General features: G+C 44.6%; 1 protein-coding gene across 4 annotated transcripts in view; it reads right to left on the bottom strand.

The window, feature by feature from the left end:
• Positions 1-14,778, bottom strand: part of SMAP1 (small ArfGAP 1) — a 161,074-nt gene that overhangs the window by 69,716 nt on the left and 76,580 nt on the right. For 2 of the 4 annotated variants that reach the window (XM_069974598.1, XM_069974596.1), the window contains 2 exons: positions 12,087-12,167; positions 9,134-9,178 (listed from right to left, as the gene is read on the bottom strand). In XM_069974598.1, the coding sequence (XP_069830699.1) occupies positions 9,134-9,178; positions 12,087-12,167 (126 nt within the window). The remainder of the gene's footprint in view (positions 1-9,133; positions 9,179-12,086; positions 12,168-14,778) is intronic. The other 2 variants (XM_069974595.1, XM_069974597.1) reach the window with 1 other exon arrangement.

Raw genomic sequence — 14,778 nt, 5'->3', positions numbered from 1 at the left:
CGACCTTTGTATGACTAAGCAAAAATACATTGAGCTCCAGCAAATGGAATAGTCGTGTTCACTTTGCTTCAGATGCTATTCAGACAATATTAAATTTTCCACTCCAGTTCTTGTTTCTAAATCTAATCATGTTTGGAGGGATAATTCAAAGATGTTTTCTACCAAACTGCCTCCTGGTCTCCAAATCAATTTCTGTAATGTGCGGCACAGAGAAGTCAGACGGCCGCTAATTCCGTCATAATCAAGGTCAACGGAATAACGTCCTACTTATCGATACAGGATATCGGGGGGGAAGCATCTACAACTTTATTTCTTAGGGTCGTGTGTGTGTGTGTGTGTGTGTGTGTGTGTGTGTGTGTGTGTGTGTGTGTGTGTGTGATTTATGAAAACCATCTTTTTTTTTTTTTTTACCCATAGCAACCAGTCAAGAAAGACTGTTTTTCAAAAGGTGTTATGGAACATTAGAGATGAGCTGGGAATGGTTGCTGTGGGCAACAAACCTAGCCTAAAAATTCTTTATCGCAGGCTGAATATCATAAGTGAGCATTCATAGGAACACTTTGTTCCCCCATAATGGTCCTGTATAAGTGATCAGAGGGTGAATGCACTGGATAAACTTTTTTTTGCTAGTAAGCTGGTCTTAAAGTGTCATTGTCGTGTTTTGTTTTTTGTTTTTTGTTTTTTTTGCAGAAACCAATAGTCCAGGCGATTTTAAAGAAACTTTGTAATTGGGTTTATTAGGCAAATATGCCATTATCTGCATTCAAAAAGACTTTCCCCAGGTCCCCCCTTCCCTCCTCTCTCTCATCCACTGCTCATTATCAGGAAATCTCGACTCTTTTAGATCAGTCAGGCCCTGTGTAACCTATGGAGAGGGGAGGGGGGGAGATTAGTCGCCAGCAGAGAACAAAGGATTACACAGTGGGAGCTGTGTGAAAGCTGGTATTCAGAGGTCAGTGCTGACTTCAGAGGAGATAGACTGGTGATGTAGCTGTAAATTAACTCTTTGTTGTCCTTTTTTGGTGCCTTATCTCCCTCCACCCCTCCCCTCTCCATAGAAAACAATGAAGACAGGGGGGAGAGCTTCAAACTGCTTTTTCTTGATAAAAATGCATTTTTCATCTAATAAACCCAATTACAGAGTTTCTTAAAGTCACCTGTAGTATTGATTTCTAATTGACAGTGACACTTTAAATCAGGGGTGGGGAACCTCCGGCCCGCGGGCCGCATCCGGCCCCTGACACCTCCGGATGTGGCCCGCGGCTCCCCTGTGACATGCGCCGCTCTGGAGGAGAAGGAGCCGACACACACGGCATCCTCCTGTGTCTGTGACAGCTGCCAGGAGGATGCTGTGAGTGCCGGCTCCTTCCCCTCAGAGCGGTGCACATCTTCTGACTCCTGCCCTCCTGTGACGAGCGCCGCGCTGGTGAGGCAGGAGCTGGCACAGACACAGGAAGATGTGTTGTATGCTGGCTCCTGCCTCACCAGCGCGGCGCAGAGCGGCGCACGTCTTCTGACTCCTGCGGGCCGCGCGCGATGACGTCATTTCATCGCGCGCCGCCTGCAGGAGAAGACCGGCACAGAAGAGAGGAGGGAGAAGAGGACCTGGACAGCGTGGGAGCGGAGGAAAGGTGAGTGGGATGTTTATTTTTTTTCATTTGGGGCAGACACTGGGGGTTAACTAGGCCACCAGGGACATGACTGGGGGGGGGGGTTAACTAGGCCACCAGGGACATGACTGAGGAGTTAACTAGGCCACCAGGGACATGACTGAGGAGTTAACTAGGCCACCAGGGACATGACTGAGGAGTTAACTAGGCCACCAGGGACATGACTGAGGAGTTAACTAGGCCACCAGGGACATGACTGAGGAGTTAACTAGGCCACCAGGGACATGACTGAGGAGTTAACTAGGCCACCAGGGACATGACTGATGAGTTAACTAGGCCACCAGGGACATGACTGAGGAGTTAACTAGGCCACCAGGGACATGACTGAGGAGTTAACTAGGCCACCAGGGACATGACTGAGGAGTTAACTAGGCTACCAGGGACATGACTGAGGAGTTAACTAGGCTACCAGGGACATGACTGAGGAGTTAACTAGGCTACCAGGGACATGACTGAGGGGTTAACTAGGCCACCAGGGACATGACTGAGGAGTTAACTAGGCTACCAGGGACATGACAGAGGGGTTAACTAGGCTACCAGGGACATGACTGAGGAGTTAACTAGGCTACCAGGGACATGACTGAGGAGTTAACTAGGCTACCAGGAACATGACTGAGGGGTTAACTAGGCCACCAGGGACATGACTGAGGAGTTAACTAGGCTACCAGGGACATGACTGAGGAGTTAACTAGGCTACCAGGGACATGACTGGGGGGGGTTAACTAGGCTACCAGGGGCATCACTAAGGATTCAAATCAGGTACAAGGGGCATCACAGAGGGTTAACTACAATAGCAGGGGCATTAGGGGAACAATACTTTGCCTTGTTCGGGTGCTGCAAACCCCCGCTACTAACTGCCACGCACGGTATAACATTGAGTGCGGCCCTCGAATGATTTTATTAAGGCCCGACCGGCCCTCGACATGGAAAAGGTTCCCCACCCCTGCTTTAAATTAAACCTTGCCCCCAATTCACCAGCTGGAATCACTAAGAGGCGCAGACCTCTTAAAGGGAACCAATCACACACAAATTGGCCATAAAGATAAGGAAACGTGCTGGTACATCAGCCAGCACGCTTCCTAACCATCTCCCTGTCCCCTCCGTCCCATGAACATTCAGCCCGCAAAGTTAGTTTAATAGTGTCCCGCGCTGTATGCAAATTACCATGTAAGTAGTCAAGGTGGGCGGGCGGCTGGTCAAGTAGTCCCGGTGGGCGGGGGCTTCGTCATGTAGTCACAGGCTCCTGGGCCGCCTCCGGTGCTGTAATCACGCCCCTCCGGGCGTGTTGTAAAGCGGCTCCTGGTGACGTCACTCGGGGGGGGCCGGCATTGCACGTCGGCCACGCCGACGTCTTTACTAAGCTGCGCATGCGCAGTGCAGCCTGAGAAGACGCTGCTGTACTGCGCTTGCGCGGCGTAGTACAGCAGTGGCTTCACCCACTGTACTGCGCACGCGCAGCTTAGTAAAGACGTCGGCGTGGCCGACGTGCAATGCCGGCCCCCCCGAGTGACGTCACCAGGAGCCGCTTTACAACACGCCCGGAGGGGCGTGATTACAGCACCGGAGGCGGCCCAGGAGCCTGTGACTACATGACGAAGCCCCTCAGCCCCTCCGGGCGTGTTGTAAAGCGGCTCCTGGTGACGTCACTCGGGGGGGCCGGCATTGCACGTCGGCCACGCCGACGTCTTTACTAAGCTGCGCGTGCGCAGTACAGTGGGTGAAGCCGCTGCTGTACTACGCCGCGCAAGCGCAGTACAGCAGCGTCTTCTCAGGCTGCACTGCGCATGCGCAGCTTAGTAAAGACGTCGGCGTGGCCGACGTGCAATGCCGGCCCCCCCCGAGTGACGTCACCAGGAGCCGCTTTACAACACGCCCGGAGGGGCGTGATTACAGCACCGGAGGCGGCCCAGGAGCCTGTGACTACATGACGAAGCCCCCGCCCACCGGGACTACTTGACCAGCCGCCCGCCCACCTTGACTACTTACATGGTAATTTGCATACAGCGCGGGACACTATTAAACTAACTTTGCGGGCTGAATGTTCATGGGACGGAGGGGACAGGGGGATGGTTAGGAAGCGTGCTGGCTGATGTACCAGCACGTTTCCTTATCTTTATGGCCAATTTGTGTGTGATTGGTTCCCTTTAAGCCCGTTCTCTAGGAGCAAGCGAGCGCTGATTTGTCAGGTCAGCGCTCACTTGCTCCTCATTCCGCTATTATCATGCGCCAACAGCGAGCGGGTAAGTAAGGGAGGGGGGAGGAGTGCAGAGAGCTGCTGGGAGCCCATAGGCCATAGCAGCGGTCTGCTGCCACTGTTATTGCACGGGGCGGTGGAAGCAGATCAATGTTATCTTAGCAGTTTGTCTTTCAACATGTTGAAGTGCAGTGTCCCAGAACAGAGTTCCTTCTCCTGTTGTTTACTTCAAAGTGTATCTTTATATCTGAGTCAGCCAATATGTTATTGCCTCTGTTCTGGAAAACTATGGTCCACTGCAAACTGTATGATGTGTCACCCCTCTTAGTATTCAGGTCTGCTGTTTCACTCATTTTCATGTATATTTGGTCCTATATGTCCTGATGGAGTGATAATGCAATGCCTTGGTGTCACGTGACTGTCCCCTGCTTCCATGGTAACCCCAATGGCCATCGAGCTTTGGCTGGGAATACCATGTGACTTCCTGTCCTACCTCAGTCTTCTCTCCACCTTTAGGGCAGAAGGGTGTGTTGCTCTGTTGTTCCTGATTCCTGTCTCCTACCTTCAAGGGGATAGGTTGTGTGTGTCCTCTCTCCACTGCCAGGAGAGAGACAAGTGTGCTCTGCTGCTCCAGTGTTACTAGAAGTGTTCCGGTCCAGTCGGGACAGGGCTGTGTCTTTATTCTCAATTCTCAAGATCCTCATCTATACTAAAGATCTGGGTGCCGTTCTTCAGTCATTCCTCTCATCATCTTCTCTAATAAACAGCAAGAATTCATCTCAGGTTCATTCTGCCCAGCATCTCAACTTCAGTATCACTACAACTCCCATCATCCAGCACGTTACTCTCAAAGCCCATTGCAGCATTACCCGTTACTCTGCCTTATCCAAGTCTGCCTTATACCCGGTTGCACCCGGAGAGACTGTTGCTACTAGTTACCACCGTTATAATAAATACACAACTACCGTTGTTTCTGAACCTTGGCATTGGTGCCCTGACTAAGGACAACAAAGAATTGCTCGGCCTCCGCTTGGTCAGGTTTCCGGTCTACAGCTGCTATCCCTCGTGCCAATACTTTGACTACCATCAGGCAAGCGGCTAACCGGGTCCCTACCCAGTACTACCACCTACTGCTACTCTCAGCGGAGTGGCCCAGCGCAGAAGGACAATGACAGACAACAATCAGCCAACATCAATTATGTCGGCTGATCGTTGCCTTCTATTACTGTCCGATAAACAGCCAAATACAGCCGATAATCGCATCGAGTAATATGGCTTTAAAGGGGTTGTCCGGCGATAAAAAATTATTCACAGAATAACACACATTACAAAGTTATACAACTTTGTAATGTATGTTATGTCTGTGAATGGCCCCCTTCCCCGTGTCCCACCACCCCCACCCGTGTACCCGGAAGTGTGGTGCGCTATACATTACCTGTCACGTGCCGACCACGGTCTCCGATCCTCAGCAGTGACGTCTTCTTCGGGAGGCCAGCGGATCTTCCCGAGTGCCGGCCGCCCTCTGCAGCATCATCCGAAGCTCAGCCACGATTGGCTGAGCATAACTGTGCTCAGCCAATCGCGGCTGAGCAGCTGATGACGTGGCCGCGTCATCAGCCGCGATTGGCTGAGCACAGTTATGCTCAGCCAATCGCGGCTGAGCTTCGGATGACGCTGCAGAGGGTGGCCGGCACTCGGGAAGATCCGCCGGCCTCCCGAAGAAGACGTCACTGCTGACGATCGGAGACCGTGGACGACACAAGATGCGGTGAGTATAATGCACCACACTTCCGGGTCTAGCGTGGGTGGGGGGAAACACGGGGAAGGGGGCCATTCACAGACATAACATACATTACAAAGTTGTATAACTTTGTAATGTGTGTTATTCTGTGAATAATTTTTTATCACCGGACAACCCCTTTAAGTGAAACCGGCCTGGCCACTAGGTGTAGATATCTGCCATGATAATCATGGTAAAATCAAGGTAAATCTGGTGCAGGAGGGTGCCACACCTCATCGATGCCTTGCCCCCGCCTGCCCATCCAGCAAGCGGAGGACACGGCTGGCGTACAACAGGGAGAAGGGGCGTATCTGTGCCTTCTCCCTGGCGTATACAAGGGGTGCAGCTTTCATAAATGTCCCCCTTTGTCTTTTTATTCACTGCGGAAATGTAAAGAATGAAATCACCGGCGCATTCTCGGTACCTTTATAGCCACATGTTGTGCCGTTTTGTTACTACTAATAACTTAGCACTATATACCATTGGCTGAACCGTATCTCCGACCATAGGGAATAGATCATGTCAAGTTAGCTCCCTATTTGCGGCATCATCTTCCCTTCAAATCTCCTATTAATTCTTTCACATCCAGCATTACATCCTACCTTTAAGAGCCAATTTCTTTTTTCGTTTTCCCCCCCAAAAACCGGTTAATGCCATCTCAGTAGGTAGAATGTATTTTCTTACAGACCATAGAGTAAAGAAATCATTCCCCGTGGAGGAAATAAAAATTACTTTCTTCAAACCATCCCAGGAGTCCCTGTCTAATATTGATAGCTTAGAAATTGAAACGCCCATCTCTAAGCTCCTTAGGTGACCCTTTAATGCATTTTCACCTTGACATGCAGCTACAATGGGAAAAAAGAAACAACCATCAAAGAAGCGAATGATGAAACTGGGGAAGAGGGGCCGGCAATGAAGGCTGTGCCCACCGTAGCACTGAGGGGGGGGAGAAGATGTCTAACTCCGCGGGAGAAAACACTGACATGACATCTCCGCTAACCTGGAAAGATCATGAAACGGCAGAGGAAATAAAAAGATCATAAACTTTCTTACTGTAAAAAGGACAAGACACTTTCATGTGACAAAAGAAATTGAATTCGCCATACACCGGAGCCTGCTGAGAACTTCAAAATCTGCTTTATACTTTGGATTCTAAGGCCGTTATTTAAAGAGCGACAAATGTAGAAACAAACCAATATATAATCAGTCAGCAAAAATTATTGGATTTACAGAAATACGGCTGCACTACAAACGGCCAATAAGTAATTTTTAGCGGATTGTACTGGTGGATAGCAGGAGGAATCTGCGGGCATGAAAAAAATATTGAACGTGTACATAAGGCCTAAGACGTTAAAAGGGGTTGTCCGGGATAGGTTCAGAATTGGGGATGCTGCTGGGGCAGCAGAAGACATGACAGTGATGTGTACTTAGGCTATTCCATAGACTGTTTTCACGTTTTCTTGGACTTTCTAGGGTTGCATCCAACTTTTTCAGTATTCAAATGCCAAATAATCAGCCTGGAGCTGGCTCGAGTTGCGATCATCTCTAATACTTACCTGTCCCGTTCTGCCTGTTCTCCGCCGAGGTCAGTGTTTCAGCTATATCCTGTGACGGTCCACTTCCACCGGAAACGGCTGCTCAGCATAGATCCTATATTGTCTATACTGAGTGTTCATTACTGGTGGAAGCGGCACGTCATACAATGTTGCTGAAACACTGACATCACTGTCATGTTCCCTGCAGGATCCCCAATTATTAATTTATACCAGACAACCCCTTTAACATAGTTAGATTGAAACAAACTTTTATATGCCACACGATGAATGTCTAATAGGGTCCAAACACTATAACCCCCACGGTTGGCAAGAACTGGGGACTGCTATTACCCTGGCTGAATGGAGCAGTAATAGCACACATGCTCTGCTGGTTTATTTAACGCTACAGGCCTGATGAACATCGCAAAGTACAACATCTATCCTTGAGACGGGCGTTAGTAGTAGTTTTTTTTGTGGGAAAACCCCTTTAAGCAAAGCTTGGGCATCCTGGCAGTTAAGGAAGAACATTGTATACTTACCCAGCCCTCAACCATGCCTCTCCTGGTCCTCTTCTTCCTGGTTCTTGTAACAAGCTGCGCTAACAGGAAGTGCCCACTCTGCCAATCATTGCGCTGAGCAGGCATTTTCTGCCTGCACAGCATTTAAATGGATCCCCCCCATTTAAAAAAAAAAAAAAAAAAAAAAAAAAAAACTTCTGCAGTAGGGACCAGATGCTCAGGAAACTGAATATTTCTTTGTTATTTTCCCAACAGCCCCAGAAACTTATAAAAAAAACCCTCCCTGTCTGGAAAACTGCAAAAAAAAAAAAAACAAGAACACAGCAAGTTTTAATTAACTACACAATTATTAAAACAAAATGCAAGAACCAGGCAGCCATACTATTTTATCGTGTGAAACAATCCCATTATTAAATCCAATATATCATTTTATATCTTTATAAACAAAAAAAAAGTGCCAAAAACCTTACCACTTAGCGGTAGAGAAGCTTCCAATCTAGCACTATACTAATTCTTCATAAATCACCCCTTAAATAATTAAGTTATTTAAATATTTATAAAACGGCCCTTTCGCAGCTTTTGCCCGCCGATAACGCGGATAAAACATTTAACATACTTGTCCACCGATGAGAACAGAAGAAATTATTTTCTCTCATTAATAATGCAATTTAAAACAACTAAGAGTTCCAAAAAGTACATGTTACTGTCATGGATTAAAGCAGCTGCTGCAAAAGTAGAAGCTAACCACAGTCTTTGGTCAAGAACAAATTTAATATTCGAGCAAGACTGCATACAGACTGATAAATAGAAAAGTACTATCCAGCAGAACATAGAGCAGAGGTATACATACAGCCTTTGCACGGTGGAGACCTCCTGTCATAACATGAGTGGATCTTGGTGCCAAGCTGTGACGGGGCTATGGTGGGAATGATGCTGCGGTACATCAGAAATGGCTCTTCGCCTCAGTATTTCATCACCCAAAACTGTTCCTGATATTATCAAATATTACTCTTCTTAAAGAAATACTGCGAGTCCTCTGAAACTCATACTAGTTGGCTAAGCATACAACTGCTTCTACTCCTAGACCTGGACATTCTTCAACTTGCTTTTTAGGCTTTATCCATACTTGGAGATCTGATCTACATTTACACCTGTAAGGCTGGGTTTCCATTACGTTCTTTTTTTTTTTTAAGTGTTGCTGTTGTTACAAGTTTCAAAATCTAAATCAACAGTAGACGTAATATAAAGCAAGTTCGCAATTTACATTATTTTATTTTTTTTATTACAATTTTTTTTTTTTTTTGCTTATCATGCTTTAAAACCGGGATGGGGAACCTTCGGCCCTCCAGCTGCTGCAAAACTAAAATTCCCATCATGCCTAGACAGCCAAAGCTTTAGCTGTCCCCATTCCTGTTTTAAAACAAAGCTATACTTACTTGTATACAGGTGCAGTCTCCTGAAGGCAGCTTTTTAGTCTTGTCCTGGTTGGAAAAAAATAGAGACTAAATGCAGGAAATCCCGGCCAGTACAGAGTGTCACTGTTCAATGCTTCTCTGAGCGCGTGAAGATGACCTTGACTTCCTGTGTTTTTTTTTTTTTTTTTAACCAACACAAGACCAAAAATCTGCCCTTAGGAGACTGGACCTGGATATGTGGTTAGTATAGCTTTGTTTTACAGCAGGATAACAAAACAAAATTATATATACACACATATACATACATATATATATATATATATATACATACATATATATATATATATATATATATATATATATATATATATGTATATGTATATTATATATAAAATTTCCCTGCGGTTGCCATGCAACAGTACAGACACTTTCCCACAACCCCCCTTGCTTGCATGTGAAGTGAAAACCAACTGCCCGTACTAATGGGACAGGTCATGTGACGACTGAACTGCGAATATGTGATTGAACTGCGCAACCTAGAGAATGCCTGGCGGGCCTTAACCGGGGGCAAAAGGGTATGAAAGAAAGAATCAATATGCAAAAAGGTCTGCGGCACCTCAGTTAAGAGTTTTAAAACACAGGACAAACCAAATATTCCTCCAGGGAAGGACCTAGCAAAGGGCTGGTTCCTGTAGAGAGACCACCAAAACCACCATATTAAATGGCCTCTTCAACCAATACCCAACTCTATTAAGAGTCTGATGATATGACCGAGGAAATACCAAAGCCAGGTATCCATCCACAGACAGCTGTTTCAGGGTCTTGCCCCTCATCAGTGTGGAGCAGGATTCTGGCAAGGTGGGAGAAAAGACTAGTAGACCAATACGTTAAACAGATCACTGATCTCAGGGAGAGCAGCCAAAGAAGACACTGCCGGTTGATGATTAAACCGCTCAATACAGTGTGCAATACAACGGCATTGTTCCCTAGGAAACAAAGCAGACAAATGAGATGAGTGGGTCTATACATTTCAAAAGATACATTTTAAGGCTATGTTCACACGTTGTATTAGTCCGGCCGTTCCGTGACCCGGTTAATCCCGGCCACAGGGTTGTGATGCGGGCGCATCAGCGCGCGCCCGCATCAGAACTTGCCACAGCACACAATGAAGCAAGCGGCCGGAGCTGCTCGCTTCATTGTGTGAACTGACAGTTTGCTATAGCCGCAATTCATTGAATTGCGGCCGCAGAAAACTGACATGTCAGTTATTTGCGGCACCGCTAGGGATCCCGGCCGGAGCGTATACGATGTGTGTGTACACTCCGGCCAGGATCCCATAGAGGAATAGGCAATGTTCAACACTGCCATACTTTTACGTAGTGTGAACATAGCCTAAGAAATGCTTGTAAATTGGAAATATGTTCTGATAAAAATAAATATTATTATTATTATTATAAAAAAATAATAAATTCCAGCATGGATATATGCATACCTGCGCAGTCAGTTTCCCTTTAAAGGGGTTGTCCGGCGCTAAAAAATTATTCACAGAATAACACACATTACAAAGTTATACAACTTTGTAATGTATGTTATGTCTGTGAATGGCCCCCTTCCCCGTGTCCCACCACCCCCACCCGTGTACCCGGAAGTGTGGTGCGCTATACATACCTGTCACGCGCCGACCACGGTCTCCGATCCTCAGCAGTGACGTCTTCTTCGGGAGGCCGGCGGATCTTCCCGAGTGCCGGCCGCCCTCTGCAGCGTCATCCGAAGCTCAGCCGCGATTGACGTCACTGCTGAGGATCGGAGACCGTGGTCGGCACGTGACAGGTGAGTATAGCGCACCACACTTCCGGGTACACGGGTGGGGGTGGTGGGACACGGGGAAGGGGACCATTCACAGACATAACATACATTACAAAGTTGTATAACTTTGTAATGTGTGTTATTCTGTGAATAATTTTTTTGCGCCGGAAAACCCCTTTAAGCACAAAATTAACACTGAACTTTAGCCGTTTATAACGAGCAGAACTGGGAAAGATTTTCAATTCCAACTTTCTGAAAAGCTTTAATATGTAAAGTAAGAGAGGGGGGGGGGGGGGGGGAGAAGATCAACCGACTGCCCGGCATGGTCACTGGGCTAAGCAACACACATTACAGGCAGGCTAGCAAGGCCAATGCTTACAGTGAGTGCTGTACAAAGACTACATAAAAAATTCATAGCTTTCCTGCAAATGTATTACATTTCATTGCTTTTCTAATCACAAATGTGAACACAGTACAGCGGCGCTGGAATCGGTGTGATGACAATCAGCTGATGTGAAGGAAAATAGGTGACGCTGCTAGAAACCACCATTACCTGCTTACAGAGTGCCGGACAATACACTTCTTATATGCAATCCATTACAAAACGAAACGTTAAACGTCAAAACATTGAAAAACAAACCTAGGCTATGGTCATATACAGTAAAAATAATGCCAAAATACAGTCATAACTGGGTAAAAATAAAACAATGTGTAAAAAGATTTAAAAGAAAAACAAAAAAAGGCTTTTTTTTACACTCTAAAGCAGGTAGTAAATAATGAGCATGTTTATTATTTTGATGGTCAGAATCTTTTACGGCCATTTTTGTCTACTGGTCAATTCTCATTGTATTCTGAAAAGACACATACATAAGCTATAACTATAGCAGGAGTGGGCGGTCTGACAGCAATCCCAAAGCCCATGCATCATACCTCATTACATTTCTATTCGCCCTGTAGACCCAGGATTCAAATTTGTGGGCATGGTAAATTATTATTGGAAAATATTTTTTCATGCTGCCGGACACGAATAATGAATTTTGCCTGGGAATGTGTATGTTGTAATAGAACTAAAAAAAAGGAGATAAGACCTGACGCAGTTCAAATTGAAAATATATGGTTCCAAAGTTCTGGAGAACCTGCACCGACCGCCACATAAGGCTTTCCTTACCTTCTCCACAGCAATGGGTTTTACAGGTTTCTCCGATTCCCTTTCCTTTTTCTTCTCTTCCCTTTTTTTCTCCTTCGCTTTCTAGGAACAGAGAAATTGCAACATATTAGTTACACAAGGTTTTCCTGGCTACCTCCAGGGACATGCATCAGGCTGGGTTCACACTGTGTTTTTGCAATAAATATTTATCATCAGTTTTATGCAAAAAAACGGATCAAAAACGGATGCACCCGTATTGATCTGGTTTTCCACTGACTTCTACTGGGGGGGGGGGGGGGGCGAATACTGTATTTTCCAGCATATAAGGCAACTGGCCGTATAAGACAACCCCTGACTTTCAAGACGATTGTCAGGGGTTAGCCTTATATGCCGGAAAATGTTAACCCCTGCCTGACCACAGGGGTTAACTGCAGCTAAATAAAAAAAAAAAAACAGCTAACTCACCTGGGGCCCGTTCCTGTCCTCCGCACACCTCCAGTCCCGTTCCTGGCGCATTCAGTGTGACGTACACTGACTGTGCCGGGGATCCCCAAAGCTCTCTTGGGCAGCCGAGCGTCTTATTGGAGAAGCTCGGAGACGCTCGGCTGCCAGGAGAGCTTTGGCAGAAATACAGAGGCTTCGGGAACTTCCGGAGCCTCTGTCATTCTCCTGAAACTCTCCCGGCAGCCAGGCATCTCCAAGCTTCTCTGATGAGCTTCTTCCTGTGCTGGGAATGGGACAGGAGGCGTGCGGAGGCCAGGTGAGTTAACTGTTTTTTTTTGTAGTGGTAGCCCCATACAGTGGGGATGTGGCCATTTTTGAGCTCCCCCACCGTATAGTGCCACCCCTGACTTCTAGGAAGATTTTTCAGGGTTAAAAAGTCTTCTTATACACCAGAAAATACATTATATAAAAATGATCAAAAAATTTCAAAAAGACATCCTTAATGTACACAAAAACGTGGTCGACCCCATTTTTGTGAACGGTAAAAAAAAACAAAAAAAAACAAAAAAAAAACAAAACACTGATTTGACCCGGTTTTGGATTCATTTTTTTTTTTTTTTGTAATAATGGAAGTCAATGGAAAAAGGGATGCACACAAATGCATCAGTTTTTTTTGCATAAAATTGATGGGAAAAACGGATTGCAAAAACGCAGTGAGGACTCAGCCTCATGTATCTTACACTTATACATAAATACACACAGTAGATGACCTATAAACATGCCCCTATAACATATGCTTTGAATTTCCGTTTCGCCACAGGACACACAACAGAAAAATCCCTTAGGGTGTATTCACACACAGAAAATTTACTGCAGAAACAACCCTATTCAGATGGGTGGACTCAAGCAGCGATTTATGGAACTCAGAAAGCATGCAGGTAGATCCTGCTCTGGCACACAACTTATCAACAAGTTCTAATGGCAATGATGACCCGTAAAACTTTGAGGAACATGAGAACAGCTTGTCACCATCGCGCTCAGCAACAAGGCTGTGATTTCTACTAGTACCATGTGAGATGTAGCCGTCCATCTCTAATATGTAGACAGCGGTTATAAATATTCCAGATTAGGGATCTGATGCTGAAACACAGTACTTTTGTCACATAATCTCTCTCAACATGGATGACTAGTGACAGAAGCTGCCTTTCAGCACAAACCTACTGAGAATTCTCTCTTGCGGAGCTCAAGAGCAGTAAGAGAATTCAGGCACTTCAAGGGAATCAAATAGAACAAGGACAAGAACATTACAGTTCCAGAGAGTCCTAGTGCCAGGAAAAATAATAAACAGCCTGGTTACTGCTATCATCTACAATTTAACCCTCTTAGAAACCAGAATACAAGATAAAGTCTACAAAAATAAATAAATTAAAAAAATAAATGAATAAAATAATAATATAATAATAAAATAAAATAATAAAATAATAATAATAATATAATAAAATAATAATAATATAATAATAAAATAAAATAATAATATAATAAAATAATAATAATATAATAAAATAATAATAATATAATAAAATAAAATAATAATAATATAATAAAATAAAATAATAAAATAAAATAATAATAATATAATTATAAAATAAAATAATAATAATATAATAATAAAATAAAATAATAATAATATAATAATAAAATAAAATAATAAAATAATAATAATAATATAATAATATAATAATATAATAAAATAAAATAATAATAATATAATAATAAAATAATAAAATAATAATAATAATATAATAATAAAATAATAAAATAATAATAATAATAACAATAACAATAATAATAATAAAAAATAATAATACCTAGTTGCCTTTGGTAAATTTAGAAGCCAATCACATTTTTTGGGTTGCCAACATTATTATATGTAAACTAAAGGAACATGTTTACACTAGACTGTAGACTGATGCAGAGTTTACATCAGCTACAACCGGGATATCCGCAGCCACCAGTAGAGGGAGCAGAGGAGCTTACTGCATACAGTTACATGCTGTAAATTCATATCATATCTCCAGTGCAGGGGTAGGGAACCTGGGCTCTCCAGCTGTTGCAAAACTACAACTCCCATTATGCCTGGACAGCTAAAGCTTTAACTGTCCAGGCATGATGGGAGTTGTAGTTTTGTAACAGCTTAATAGCCAAGGTTCCCCACCCCTGGTCTAATGTGTTGTGTTTAAAATCTATGACTATAATGATAGGAAGAAAA

This window comes from Dendropsophus ebraccatus, chromosome 6 (genome assembly GCF_027789765.1).
Source record: "Dendropsophus ebraccatus isolate aDenEbr1 chromosome 6, aDenEbr1.pat, whole genome shotgun sequence".
Lineage (NCBI taxonomy): Eukaryota > Metazoa > Chordata > Amphibia > Anura > Hylidae > Dendropsophus > Dendropsophus ebraccatus.
This window is presented reverse-complemented; position numbering and strand designations above follow the sequence as displayed.